The sequence below is a fragment of the Prionailurus viverrinus genome, chromosome A3, assembly GCF_022837055.1.
Source record: "Prionailurus viverrinus isolate Anna chromosome A3, UM_Priviv_1.0, whole genome shotgun sequence".
NCBI classification, from domain to species: domain Eukaryota; kingdom Metazoa; phylum Chordata; class Mammalia; order Carnivora; family Felidae; genus Prionailurus; species Prionailurus viverrinus.
In genome coordinates, this window is record NC_062563.1 from 105,778,991 (window position 1) to 105,792,764 (window position 13,774).

General features: G+C 49.6%; 2 protein-coding genes and 1 long non-coding RNA gene across 10 annotated transcripts in view; 1 reads left to right on the top strand and 2 right to left on the bottom strand.

The window, feature by feature from the left end:
* Window positions 1–10,830, bottom strand: part of NCAPH (non-SMC condensin I complex subunit H) — a 42,181-nt gene extending 31,351 nt beyond the window's left edge. Inside the window, exon 1 of one of the 3 annotated variants that reach the window (XM_047853155.1) lies at window positions 10,718–10,830. Coding sequence is in view for 2 of the 3 variants with exons in the window: in XM_047853152.1 (XP_047709108.1) it covers window positions 2,836–2,854 (19 nt within the window). In the remaining variant the exon portion in view is untranslated. Of the gene's footprint in view, window positions 1–1,889; window positions 2,506–2,835; window positions 2,949–10,717 lie in introns of those variants that run through there. The other 2 variants (XM_047853152.1, XM_047853153.1) reach the window with 2 other exon arrangements.
* On the top strand, window positions 3,282–4,930 carry LOC125162297 (uncharacterized). The gene is made up of 2 exons (XR_007150954.1): window positions 3,282–3,368; window positions 4,749–4,930. It is a non-coding gene; the product is annotated as an uncharacterized LOC125162297 (long non-coding RNA).
* ITPRIPL1 (ITPRIP like 1) lies at window positions 6,602–11,117 on the bottom strand. 6 transcript variants are annotated; one of them, XR_007150953.1, is made up of 3 exons: window positions 10,202–10,711; window positions 8,138–9,877; window positions 6,602–7,224 (listed from the first exon to the last, which is right to left on the bottom strand). XR_007150953.1 is itself a non-coding variant. In XM_047853159.1 (3 exons), the coding sequence occupies exon 3, from the start codon at window positions 9,861–9,863 to the stop codon at window positions 8,220–8,222; it is 1,644 nt and encodes a 547-aa protein (XP_047709115.1). In that variant the 5' UTR covers window positions 9,864–9,877; window positions 10,718–10,830; window positions 10,987–11,009; the 3' UTR covers window positions 6,602–8,219. The 6 variants fall into 6 exon arrangements, 5 of the variants coding, with proteins under 5 accessions (XP_047709115.1, XP_047709116.1, XP_047709114.1 ...); XM_047853159.1 differs by lacking the exon at window positions 10,202–10,711 and adding exons at window positions 10,718–10,830; window positions 10,987–11,009 and having other exon boundaries at window positions 6,602–9,877; XM_047853160.1 differs by lacking the exon at window positions 10,202–10,711 and adding an exon at window positions 10,987–11,117 and having other exon boundaries at window positions 6,602–9,877.
* Between the last annotated feature and the right edge of the window lie 2,657 nt (window positions 11,118–13,774).

Consider the following 13,774-nt stretch of genomic DNA (forward strand, 5'->3'; position numbering starts at 1 on the left):
TTTCCTTACAGAAAGCCCATCCACAGCAAGAGAAAGGAAGCCAGACAACACAGACAGAGATACAGGTAAGGGAGCAAGCACAACGGTGCATTTGTGGATGTTCCTTTTGGACTGTTTTAATTTTCTTAGTAAAATAAGAAGCACATAAAAACCAAAACGCAGTAGCTAAGGGTGAGGGCCAGGGAGGAGGTACTGGAGATTTCAGGAGAGAAAGGAAGGCATGGAATAGCCATCTAGGAGAAGGAGAGTGGATGAACAAGGGAATACAGCATGACTGCTGGGCAGCTTTAGGGTCCTCTTGAGACCATCAAGTGAGCAGGGGCAAGGGGAGAGTAGGCAGAGTTGGAATTAATCAGGATTGTGATTTTATCAAGAAAGTATAGAGGCCAGAAGAGGGCAAAAGGCTAGAAGGGGTTAGAAGCGTATGAAACAGTGATTGACCAGGGAATGTAAGCTAAGTAAGGAGGGGAACAAGGACATGAGAGACATGAGGGACAGACAGTGAAAAGTAAAGAATATAGGGGCTCCTGGGTGACTCAGTCAGTTAAGCGTCCAACTTCAGCTCAGGTCATGATCTCGTGGTTCGTGGGTTCGAGCCCCGCATCGGGCTCTGTGCTGCCAGCTCGGAGCCTGGAGCCTACTTTGGATTCTGTGTCTCCCTCTCTCTCTCTCTCTCTGCCCCTCCCCTGCTCATGCTCTCTCTGTCTCAAAAAAAACCAAAAACAAACAAACAAAAAAAACCCAAACATTAAAAAAAAAAAAAAGTGATATACAATTAACACTAAGTGTTGCCCATGTAAGGGGAAGGGAACATAAGTGGCAAAGGGGGGGGTGGGCGCTAGGTGGCTCAGTCAGTTAAGCGTCCCACTCTTGATTTCAGCTCAGGTCATGATCTCACAGTTCCGTGAGTTACAGCCCTGAGTAAGGCTCTGCGCTGACAGCACAGAGACTGCTTGGGATTCTTCCTCTCTCTGCCCTTCCCCGGCTCACACTCTGTCTCTCCCAAAAGAAATAAACTTAAAAATAAAAACATTAATTGGGGCGCCTGGGTAGGCTCAGTTGGTTAAAGTGTCTGACTTCAGCTCAGGTCATGATCTCAACTGTTCGTGAGTTCAAGCCCCACATGGGGCTCTCTGCTGTCAGTGCGGAGCCCCTTCACATCCTCTCTCTCTCTCAAAAAAAACATTAATTTTTTCAAAAGTGATGCACAGGGATAAAGGGGAATAAATAAAATACAAGAAGAACTTCACATGTTCCCCTGATAGCTTCCCACAAGCTGAAGAGTATGTTTAACATGAACTCTGAGGTGAGGTCAAAACAAAGGAAGAAAGGCAAGAAAAGGAAGGAGGCAAGAGACATATTTAGGGAATGAATCAAGAGGACTTGTTACTATCTGGGTGAGGGCACTTCCAGAGAAGAAGGGGAGTTGGACCTTGAGACAAAAGACTTTAACAGAGATAGGAAGCACTGAAGGAGGAACCTAAGAGGGAAACTCAAGATGGGGATCAGAGGCACGCTTCAATTCTTGGAATACTCCTCAGATTTCTCTCGTTCAGATGATTACTGAGCTCAAAGACACTTTCTACATCTACTTCCTTACCTCCCATTCGTTTTTCAAACCTCTAGGTCTGGCTACCACCCCCACCACTTTATGAAAACTATCTTGTTACTATCACCTACAACTTCTGGCTACTCTTCAGGCTTCATCTCTCTGTAGGGTTTCAGCAGCATGTGAAACAGATGAAAACCCTTCAAGTGCTTCTTGAAACACTCCTGGTTTCTATGTCACCGCTCTCTTCTGACGGTTTTTCAAGCTCCCCCTTCTCTATCTAGCTTCTAAACGCTGGTCCTGAGTGTCTTTTCTTACAGGGTCTCCCTAGCGTTCTCACCTGTTCCCATGGTTTTATGATCTATATGATGATGATGTCCAAATTTGTTCCTGAGTCTGCGGGCCACTTCCCTGAGTGGCCCATATCACTCCCCGGAGTGTCCAACTCTTATCCCAATGTTTACTGACCCCTTCAACAGTCTCTCACGAGTCATTTACCACGTCCAAAACGTAACTCTAAATTTCCAAACCTTTTACCAAGACCTGCAAAGGCCCTGCCTACCTCAAGGGCCTCACTCACTGTTCAGGCATAATGTTGCTAGTCCTAGCGGAAGCCATTGCCCTTTTATCGCACCTGCTTCTTCTATCCAGAACCCGTTCCCCAGTCTCTGCTCTAAGACCTTCCTTGCATCCTCAAATGAAAGGGGCCCCTCCCCTTACTCTGCTATTCTCAATCACAGCACTCAGCCTCATGCGCAATTCTTTCGTTTGTTAACTGGCTCCCCAACTAGAATACAAGCTCCAAGAGGTTGGGATCTTATCTGTTTTGTTCTTTACTGTATCTCTGCACCTGACAGAGGGTTTGGCCCAAAGGGAGCGCTCAGCGCTTACTGAATGAATGCAAAAATACATGCACTCGTACGCGAAGCGTACGGCAGGCCCAGGGAAACCACCGTTTCAACGGAGAGACACCGCGCACGGCATAGAAGCCTACAGGAAAGGTCGCCCCACACCCAGCGACCGTACGGAGGAGTGGGGATCGGCCCACGCGCTCCGGACGCCGACCGAAGCCGCGTCCTGATTGGCGGGGCACACCCCTCCCCCACTCTTCCTTCCCGCCTCTTCCTCTCGGCGCCTGCCTCTCCCTCCACCAGCAGAGCCCAAGACCAACAACTAGGCCGAGAATATCCGCACCTCCCGCTCAGTCCGCCCGCCGACCCTGCCCGCCCGGGGCACCGCTTCACGCCGACCCCTTCCAGCGGCACCCCGCACCCGCTCAACCTCACCTGGGCAGGGAGGCCCCATCTCGCTCTCCCTGTCTGGAGCTGGTTTTAAATCGCGCGCCGAGACGCTTTAACGGCGTAACGGCCGCGGTGACGTTTGCCGTGGGCGGGGCCAGAAGCGGGCCTGCGCAGGCCGCCGCATCCTCCGCCCGTAAAGGGGGTGTGCCGGGCTGTGCGCTAGTGTGCTGCTTGGAATGGCTGGTTTCCTGCTCGGTTCCTGTGAGCGCACTGTAGAGGGTCCATGGACTCCCTGAAATAGCATGAAAACTCCCTCTTTTCGAGCTTAGACGCGGAACTGGGCACGAGCCCACTAGCTGGGCTCCAGCGCGGAGCAGGACGGGCGAAGACACTGCTTTCACGCAATTCACTTTCTAACGATGGGGGCAGATTACTAGGAAACAAGGTTAATTTCTCATAGTGACCTGTATTATGAGGGCAGCAAAACACTAAGGAGGTAGAAAGCGATGGATGGGGTATGGGACAGAGGTGAGAAGGAGACAACAACACAATGGACGGATCGGGCAGGCGAAGGACAGGTACGAAATGTCGTATATACAGTTTTGAATGAAGGCCATCATTTTTACTCACATTCTTGTGAAAAGCTTAATGGATATCTACACCTCCCCCCCCCCCCCAACACACACTCCTACCCCTGCCACACTAAAGAAAAGGTTAAGGTCAGAAATGAGATGGGTATAATTGGCACCTATCCGTTCTTCATCTGATCCCAAGAATCGTATTATGGGAGGAAAGGCCAGGGCAATTTCCCCAAATATCTCTAGAATATCCTATAATTTCTTTTTTGTTTTTTATTTATTTTGAGAGAGAGAAGGAGAATCCCAAACAGGATCTGCACTGTCAACACGGAGCCGGACCTGGGGCTTAATCCCATGAGCTCTGAGGTCATGACCTGAGCCAAAATCAAGAGCCTAACTGGCCGAGCCACTCAGGCACCACTCTGCCCCCATTATTTCTTACAACACACATCTGGCATTTTATGCAGTGTTTCCCCTCAAGGGTGTTATTGGTATTCAGGGTGAAACAATTCTTGACACGTGGGACTCTGTAGGACTGTTCAGCAACCTCCACACCATTTGTCCGCTGAATGCCATCAGTGCCCCTCCGTCATTAAAAGTACTACCCTTTGTTGAAAACCTCTTCATAAGCCTATTTGCTTTTGCACAAACAGTGACCACCTTCAAATCTTTAGCGCAAGGCAGTGTGGAATAGAGAGGAGAATGCAGGTTTACAGTGTCTTTCAGCGAATGATTCTACCAGCCACCCAGGGACCCAAATCAGCACCCAGGAGCCATCCTGGATGCCTTACTCTCTATACACAATCTATTGTTGAACTCTTTTTACTTCCTAAAAAGCTCTTCAGCCCTGCGTCTCTTTTTCATCCATATTACTTTCTTGCTGGTCTGCAGCAGCCCCACACCTGCTTGGACACCCTCCTCATTACACCCAGGGTGGTGGTTGCTAAGTACCTGTTGCTAAGTACCAACCTGTCACTTCCCAAAGTCTGAAACCATTCAAAAGTTCCATTGCTCTGGGAACTTCTAAAGTGGTCTAGAAGGCCCTACAGGGTCTGGTCCCTGCAGCCTCTCCAGCTTCATCTTGCACCTTGCCTCCGCTTACTTCCTGCCCTCCAGACACTTGGACCTTCCATCAGACTCTCCCTCATCATGCCCATTCCCACAAGGCCTCTGCACGTGCCATGTGCACATGTCCTCCACATAGGATCTCAACCCCATCTTCACCCAGTTGGCACCTGTCAAGTTTCCGCTCACATCACTGCCTCAGGGAAGCCTTCCTTGATACGCTCAAGTGTCCTTACTGGAAGTTTTAGTGGAACTTGTCACCTTTGAAATTTCACATCCGCTGGTGTGACTGTTTCATGTCTATCTCCTCCACAGGTTGTCAGTTCCATGAGGATGAAGCCATTGTTTTCCCAGGGCCCGGTGCTAGCCCCGGACACAGCAAGTGCTTGAATATGTATTGAATGTGTGAAGTGGGAAGACAAGCTTAAATCCTCGGTTGGGCATGTGAACCTCTCCGGGCCTCATTTTCTTCTGTTTATAAAACATTGAAGATAATACCCCTTCACTGGACTGCTTGGGGCTCCCTTTGCTGGGAGGGAGAGCCAGCTCCACCCCCTGCAGGCGGGTCATTCACCTCCGGATCTGAATGCCGTCTTTGTTTCTCGAGGGGTTAGTTGGGTGGAGAGTGCCAGAAGATTGAATGATTTATCAGTGGTTTGAGTGGTATGCAAAACTCAATTGCTCTGCACACACCCCAAGTAGTGCCTCCCGCCCCCACTCCTGGTCTGCCAGAAAAGCAGTACTGGGGCCATTCCCCTTCCCCATTTCACTCCTTACCAAGATCTACTTCCCCGAAATGAATGGCAAAAACCTTTAGGTGAGGAACGATACTGTTATCGGTTGGCGACCTGAACAATCTTTCGGCTTCAAATTGGCCCTGACCTTCCATCCTGCAGCTGGCTTGTATCATCATGTAGTTCATGATATAAACAAGTCACTGGGGCTCAACAGGCATGTAGTGCAAATGGCTTTACATTCATTTTGGCCTCTGAGCAAATGCCTTTAATTTTTGTATGTGATACGAAACTCCTGACCTAAAGACTGGGCTAAGGACCAACAATTTCTGTCTTCTAGAATTTCTAAACAACATACCACCCTTTATCTTAATGTAGTGCTTTTAGCTTTTCAAAGCATGTTAACTCCTACATCTTGATATTCCCAAGACCATGCTGGAAGGTTGCTAGGACATGCACTTTCCTCCAGGCTCTGCCTTTTACTAGCTATGTGACCTTGGGGAAGTTGTGTACCATTTCTTTTTCTTTTTTAAATTTATTTTGAGAGAGACAGAGACAGCGCGAGTTGGGGAGGGACAGAGAGAGAATCCCAAGCAAGCTCCCCACTCTCAGCACAGAGCCCAATGCAGAGTTCAAACCCAGGAACTGTGAGATCATGACCTGAACCGAAACCAAGAGTCGGACGCTTAACCGACTGAGCCACCCAGGCGCCCCAGTGTGTACCATTTCTGTGAAATGGAAGGGATAAAGCCCTCACTTCATGGTGTTGTAGTGTGAGGACTAAATGAGTTACCTCACTTAGAGGTAACTTAGCATTAAGAACAGTGCCTGGACCATTGGCAATGCTCAATGAACGTTAAGTATAACCATTACTAGAACTCCTGTTGTATCCTGGGTGCCGGCCAGGAATTGTTTTAGAATAAAGCTCAGCTTCCTAAATTATCTAGAGAAGTTTCCCCTTTCATTGTAAGAGTATTCCCAGAGCACAACAGCTCTGTTCTTTCCATTACTACTTGTTTTTTCTATACTCGTTCTTAACACCCTCTGCCCCACCCAAGCTTCGCTGACTGTTCCCTTTGTTGTCTTCTGTTCGCTCCTGTTTTCTTACCTCTTACTAGACTGGAAACCACAGAGCTCTAGAACATCATACTTTCAACTTGACAGATTTGTGCCTCCTACAGCTTCTGCATGTTGTTTGTAGTCTTTTAAATTGGCTGATATTCTGGTTTGGGCACCATGAAAATGAATAACATTCTGAATTATTCTTTCCTGGCTACTGGCCATGCCACTGGGAAACCTCAGGGCAGACTGGTTCAAGGTGCATTGAGAAATAGCAGGATGTGCTGGATGAAGCTATCAGGAGAACATGAACATCTTGGGAACAGGCATGTGAGAATACTGGTCTTCTGTGTGTGTTATTATGTAGATTCCAACTGACACACAAAATAACTTCCTTTATTGATTCAGAACTAAAACATCAACAAATTGTTTTCTAAACAAAAAGAATATGGATGTTTCTAAAACATCAAAATCCCAACGAGCATGGAACCAACCATCACTGCATCTTAGCTTGAAAGCAGTACCTGGCAGGTGTCAGCAGATAACATGGGAGCACAGCCATTAATGTGTGGTAGGAGCCTCAAATATTGACTCGCATCAGCTTCTGGGACATAAATTTGTAATTTAATTTTGCCATGGGAGGGGTGTGGATACAGCAAAAGCCCACAAGGCCAGCATCTAAACCCCCCTGTGATCGAGTTAAATGTGAGGCCAGGTTCTCCTCCCCAGATCTTCCTGGTATGCAGGGAAGGAACAGCATTGTTATTTCCAAAACAACCACACCCACAACTACAGTCACTTTTCTTAAGCCTCCTCATCAGGATGCCCAGGTTTTTGAAAGAAGGGAAAAATCCACCAATTGTATCTTCAGAATCACGACTTTGTTGGAGCTGGACTGCTCCACGGTCCCTTCCTGTCCGACCCTGGCAACGGGCCTGGATTGTGATGATCCTGCTTTGCAAAACCGCAAACATAGTTCAAAAAACTCCCTTTGTCATCTTTGAAAAGAGAATACAAAGGCATTAACAGACTGAGAAAAAGCACGGCTACACATGGGAGTTAAACCTTTTCATTTGACCAAACAAATGGCTCCCTTTAGAAACACTAATTGTTCATCTCAGAGCCACCCGCCCCCCACCCCGCCAAAAAAAAAAAAAAAAGACTGTCCTCTGTAAGGGTTTCATAACATTGGTTCCAGGCTTGAGAAGCTTGTTAGATGCTGGCTATGTCATTAATTTTAGTAAATACACTAAATTTACTAAATTTACACAATTATGAAATAGATCACCTTTGACTTAATATTTGTGAATCAGTGCTAATGAATTCTTTGGCTAGTAGTGGGAGTTTTCTTTCAGATTCATAAAAACAGCTGTATTATATTCTACTTCATATATTATATGAAAATAGGGCTAAATTAAGAAAAAGGAAAACAAACATCTTGGTTATATCTTCAAATAGAGAAGGTCGGAAAAATTAGATCCTAACATACGAGCAATTGCCTTCACAGGTATTTAGGATAAAATGATGCGCTGTCAGCTTGGATGTGAATTAAACTAACAGTTCAACCAGGAAACCAGGTTGCAAGGAATGTTGCTGGGAGTCATTCACAAAAAGGAATAAGCTGCGACGGAGGTATTCTCTGGTTCTCTTTCACTTCCAGTGTTGATACAAAACACAACTTCACAGGCCGCCTCTGGATTTCAACTCTAGCTGCAAGATCCTCCTATAACACCCGTTTCCCTGGGCCCTCTTTGGGTCATGCTAAAAGGCAGGAGAAGAAAACCTCAGAAGACACACTGTAGATCAGACCCTACAGGTTGGACCCCATCCTTATGAGCACTTCGGGTACCCCGTAAAGTGTCTTCATCTATCATAGCCCCCCCCCACTGGCAAGGTAAACATCACACATACCACTGACGTGTCCTGAAAAATAAACTCTTTGGCAGCCTGAGGAATCAGAAACACCTTCTCCCCTTTTTTAATGGCCTTTACATTAATGTGCCCCAGCCAATGGGGCACAGGGCAGCGTTTTCACTTGGGTCAGAAGGTTGTGGAATTCTTCCACTGCCTGTGAGTGTGCCATGGGGTTTAGCACTAGGTGTTGGAAGAGATTCACAGGCTCGGCATTCCGAAATGTCTTAGGGATCGGGATGGTCAGGGGCAGGAAGGTGTTACCAATGAGGAAATGATGGAGGGACCGTTGCTGGAGGCCACGGCCCAAGAACCAGAGGATGTCCTGGAGCCGCTGGGAGAGCATGCTGTGCTGCCAGTCTGTTAGGGGCAGCCGCAGCAACAGGTGCATGAGGGCCGTTTTGAAGTGGTAAGAGGTGAGGATAGGACGAGATGCTCCCCGGGGTAAGCTCTGAAGGTCCCGGAGACTTAAAATGATCTGGAGGCACTTGAGGTGGCAGGTGTTCTCCGGAGCAAAACGCCCTACCAGCTTCAGGAACAAGTGTTCACAGGCTGCAGAGGACTCAGGCCAGTCCACACTGGTGAGCTGTTCCTGGTCAGGAGCCTGACTCACCAAGTAGACCAACGTGTCTTCCCGTTGCACCCCCAGAACCAAGTGGATCGAGAGAAAGCGGCCTGAGCGGTAGTCCAGCCTGAGCTTGCAGGAGGTGGTAGACGGTGGGAGGCTGAGCTTAAAGTCATACTTGTGGGCCACAAGGGCCCAGGCATTGCCCATCATGTTCCGGAACCACTGTACTGTCTTGCACACGTCCAGGTGGGAGCCAGTGCAGAGAGCCACCTTGATGGTGCTGCTACACTTGCTTAGGAGAGCCGAGCGATCCCTGTGGTGGTGCACCAGGCACAGCACGTCCCCCAGAATCTTCTCACGCTTGCACACACATTCCGACTCCACCAGCACAGAGCCACAGCGGCGGCCTAGGGTCGGATCCCTCATCTCCAGCACAAACATAGTGCCCTGCGGAGGGACAATGGGCACCAGGATATCAAATTCCTGCGTCTCGTGAAGGGTTCCCCATTTCTCAAAGGCAGCCCCGATGCCCAGGCAGTCCTCCAGCTGTGGGTGAGCCTCCCGGCGGCTGAGCACCCGACAGGCCTCAATGAGGTCATCCACAAAGCTCTCTACGAATTCGCAGGTGCAGGACAGATCACGGGTGACATTCTGGACGTAGTGTTTGTAAAAGGATTCCAGGGCCTCCCTCGAGGGGAAGTCAGTAAGCCAGTTATAGGAGGTGACGGGCACAACACGGACTTCCTCCTCCTCCTCATCGCTGCTGGAATCAAAGGCCGGCTCATGCTGCATGTTCTGTCGCAGGAGCTCAAAGACGAGAAAAAGGCAGAAGAGGCCAGCATTCCACAGGTTTCCCAGCAGCCAGCCCAGTGGCCCCTCCTGGCCATCAGCCTGGAATGGCCACCCCATGTCTTGCTTCCCCAACACTAACTGGTCACTGGATGTGTCTCCTCTCCAGAAGTTCTCTGCCTTCTGCTTCTGCTCAGCTGCCCGCTTTCTCTCTTCAAACTCTAGCTCCAACTGGCGCATCTCCTCACTCATCCGCTTCTCCAGCTGCCGACTTCTGGCTAGTGTGTCCAGGTCCATCCGGTCGCTGACCATCAAGGGGTGGTGAACAACATACATCACTGCCAGGAACAGAAGGCTTATCACAGCCATGGAGGCCTCTGCATCTGGAGAAGTTAGGAGGGTGGGAGTCAGTGGTGATCTTCGGGGTTCATCTGCTCTCCAGTGCGTACTCCCCAGAGCCCTGGAACCCCAAATCCTGGAAGGTACTCAGGACAAACAGAAAGCTCACAGAGCTGGGCATGGACAGAGCAAGGGTCTGCCCAGGAGGTGGTCTGGGAGAAATGGGATCAGCAAGATGTGCCACTCAGTCTTTCTGCTTTCCTTCCACATGGTGTGGGTGGTATTTAGGCTTCCAGAGTATGGACCCAGGACTGTTTTCATTCCTGTGTAGAATAGGGAGGGGGACCCTTGTGGTAGGGTGGCCTCACCCGACTCATCAGTCCACCGTGGGCACCAGGAAGGCACCGTGCCCTGCTGATCCCAGAGGGCCTTCCACTGGCAGAAAGTACGGATCTTCCTGGGCAACACCTTTCCTCTTGCCAGGCAGCCAACCCCAGGCCCCCAGCTGTAGCATCCCACTTCTGTGACTTCACAATCCTCATTCTGCTCACCCTGTGTCATCAGACCACTCAGCCTCTCCTCCCTCGTGCCCAGTGGGGCAACTGCCAGTGGGCACCAGGGAGGCACAGTCCTGCCATCCTCCTCTCCACTGATTCCTGCTGTGCTCTCTCTCTGAGGTCCTAAGGCTTATTATGCTGCATGCCCCTTCTTCGATGGGCCAGACGCAGAGGCAGGGAAGGCTCCACCTCTCAGCCTAGGAAAGTTCATGAAGAACCAGCTGCCCAAAGCCACTTGACAGTCAGCAGTCATCGGATCCTCTGCCTCCCCACCCACCACGAGGCCGGAAGCTTCTTGCATTCACCCCCACAAATTACTGGGCTTACCGAGATTACGAGATTACGAAGGACTATGCCGTGTGGGCGCTGAAGCCAGGTGGAGGGACTCTCCTCCCTTTGGAACTTGGCCTTGCTTAGTCTCACTGCCCGCTCCAGGAGCTCTGTTAAAATTTACAACGTACGGGGCTGGGCTATGGTTCAAAGCAGGGTGCCCCCTCCCATTCATAACTTCCCCAAATTCCACGCCCAGAGATCTCTATTCCCACCCGCCTACCCTTCTGGGGGTTTCTCCCAGGACTTGGGGCCAGGTTACTCACCGTCGGTGTTAGCGGGAACACGGTCTTAAAGAGACAGTGCGGCCTGACCGCCCCCGCCTTTTTCCCGGCGGGGTGGGAGCTCCGTGTGCCTCGCCGGGGCCGCCCGGGGGAGTAGCCCCTCTCTCCTCTCCCGGGGAACGCACCATCTTGTCCGAGGGCCCGATTGCCAGTGCGCGGCCCGCCTGGGAGACCCCACCGCGCCGGGCACCGCTCCGTGGGCGCGGGCCCCGCACCGCGGATCCCGCCGTCCAGGCTCCGCCCCTCCCAAGCTCCTCCTACCCCAACCCCACCGCCCAGCGCGCAGCGGGAGCGCCGCCCTGGGGCCCCGGTGGCCCTGATCGTGTACGCGCGCCTTCCGTCCGCCGCTCCGACTCCCGCAGGGTCTTGTGCAGAGCGGAGGCGTTGCGGTCTCGGACTCACAGCCGAGGGGCGCGCACGCCCCTGGGGGTGGTGCCAGGGGCAACTGCAGTGCCGGTTGCCGGCTTCACGCAGCTCGGTTCGCCGAGGATATACTCACTGGGAATTTGGAACGCAGCGTACATGTACAGCGAAGAGGATCGTGGCATGACTAGGAATTGACGGGTGGGGGGGACAGTGCGCGTCATTCCCTCTTCGGGTTCGTCCTGCGCAAAACTGCACAGGAGCTGAGGTGTGTCGACAAGGTCCATAAGGTGCCTCTCACCCCCAGCCCACGCCCAGGCTCAGGTGTCTTTCCCCACCTCCTTTCTCCTATGGAGGTGGTTGTCATTAAAGGACCAGACAGAACGCAAAGACCTGGCTTGAGGCCTTACTTGTCACTCACTACGTAGGAGTAAGAATCCTAAACCTCCGGGGTAGCTCTGTTGATGAGATGGCGTATAAAGGAAAACTTCATGAAGTGTGGAAACTGGACAAGATTTATAATACACTAAGATATCCCAACAGAAGGGATTTCCCAGAGAGGCTGAAGAACCCCCAGCCTTCCTGTCCTGCGTCAGCTAACCAAGGAGAAAAGGAAGTGGTATCTTTCCATGCTTATTAACCAAAGTCCTTCTTCCGGAAGACAGTCAAGTTTCAGGCCTCCTTATCCAGTGGCAATGTAGAAGTGGCCCCAAACAACTTGGACAGTGCTTCCAAAAACACTTATTTCCCTGTGGAGGAGGAAAGACTGTCTTCTGGCTGACCATGACTGAAGTTCCAAAGTTAATTTTTATGAACTTGAGGGCTATTACCAGTAAGCATTAGTGCTATCAGGCAGTGACAATGAAATTTTCTATTATTTTTTTATGACAACGTTGGGATGAAAAAAATACATTTCAGGGTGTGCGAAACAATGGTGTTTAAAGCCACATGTTTAAAAATGTGTCATGATCAAATAAGGGTTTGTTTCAAAAGTGATTGGCATGTCAGAAGACATTTGCTCGTTCGTGCTCATGAAGTTGGTTGCTATAGCAGATAAACTCCAAGCTGGAGAAATATTCATCCATGTAAATATCACACTTAACGCAGCAAGAAGCCCTCTAGCAGTGAACATTTCTTGGCCTGTTTTTGGTGATTTTTCTTCTTCAGCATAATGGGAAGTGATTGCTGGCTTAGTGGGATTATCGAGTCACTTGGACACCTTGGCATTGATGCTAATTGGTGATTGTACACAAATGACATGAGGAAACTGGCACTGGCCACTCATTTTAACAATTGAATTCCCCTGTGGTGGGATTGACCCTTGTCAAGGAAGGAAACATGGTAGTTTCCCCTCCAAATAGTTTTATTTTTATCATTGGAAAATAAGACCTAGAACGTAAGTACCTTCATAACCTATGTACGATTCTGCCTCTTGGCCTGCAAAACCTAAAGTGTGTTTGAGACTATTAGTGTTTTTTGGGGCACCTGGCTGGCTCAGTTGGAGAAGTATGTGACTCTTGATCTCAGGGTCATGAGTTCGAGCCCCACATTGGGTGCAGGGATAACTTAAATAAACAAAAGTAAAAATAAAGACTATTAGTGTTTTGGTGAGAAGAGTTGCTCAAAGAATTGAGAATGTGGGTAGAAACATCAATAATCAATTTAGGGGCTCCTGGGTGGTTCAGTCAGTTAAGCGTCCAACTCGTGATCTCAGCTCAGGTCTTGATCCCAGGGTCATGAGTTTGAGCCCCGTGTTGGGCTCTGTGCTGGGCATGAAGCCTACTTTATTTTTTATTTATTTTTTTTTAATTTTTTTTCAATGTTTATTTATTTTTTTGGGACAGAGAGAGACGAGCATGAACGGGGGAGGGGCAGAGAGAGAGAGGGAGACACAGAATCGGAAACAGGCTCCAGGCTCTGAGCCATCAGCCCAGAGCCTGACGCGGGGCTCGAAGTCCCGGACTGCGAGATCGTGACCTGGCTGAAGTCAGACGCTTAACCGACTGCGCCACCCAGGCGCCCCTGAAGCCTACTTTAAAAAAAAAAAAAAAAAGAAATCAATTTAAAAAACAGGTCACATGATTCGGAGTGATTTTTGGTGCTGGGCATGAAGCCTACTTTAAAAAAAAAAGAAATCAATTTAAAAACAGGTCACATGATTCTGAGTGATTTTTCTTTGGCTTGATGAATCGGCAAATGTTACTAATACCGCTCAGTTATTGCTGTTTTTTGTTGTTGTTGTTGTTTGTTTGTTTTTGAGAGAGAGAGAGAGAATCCCAGCAGGGGCAGTCCCAAGATGGGCAGAGAGAGAAGTGGGGCTTAGCTGAAACGGGGCTCATGTTTTACCTGAAGGCGGACTCGTGTTCACCAGATGCAGGGCTTGAACTCACAAACCATGAGATCATGA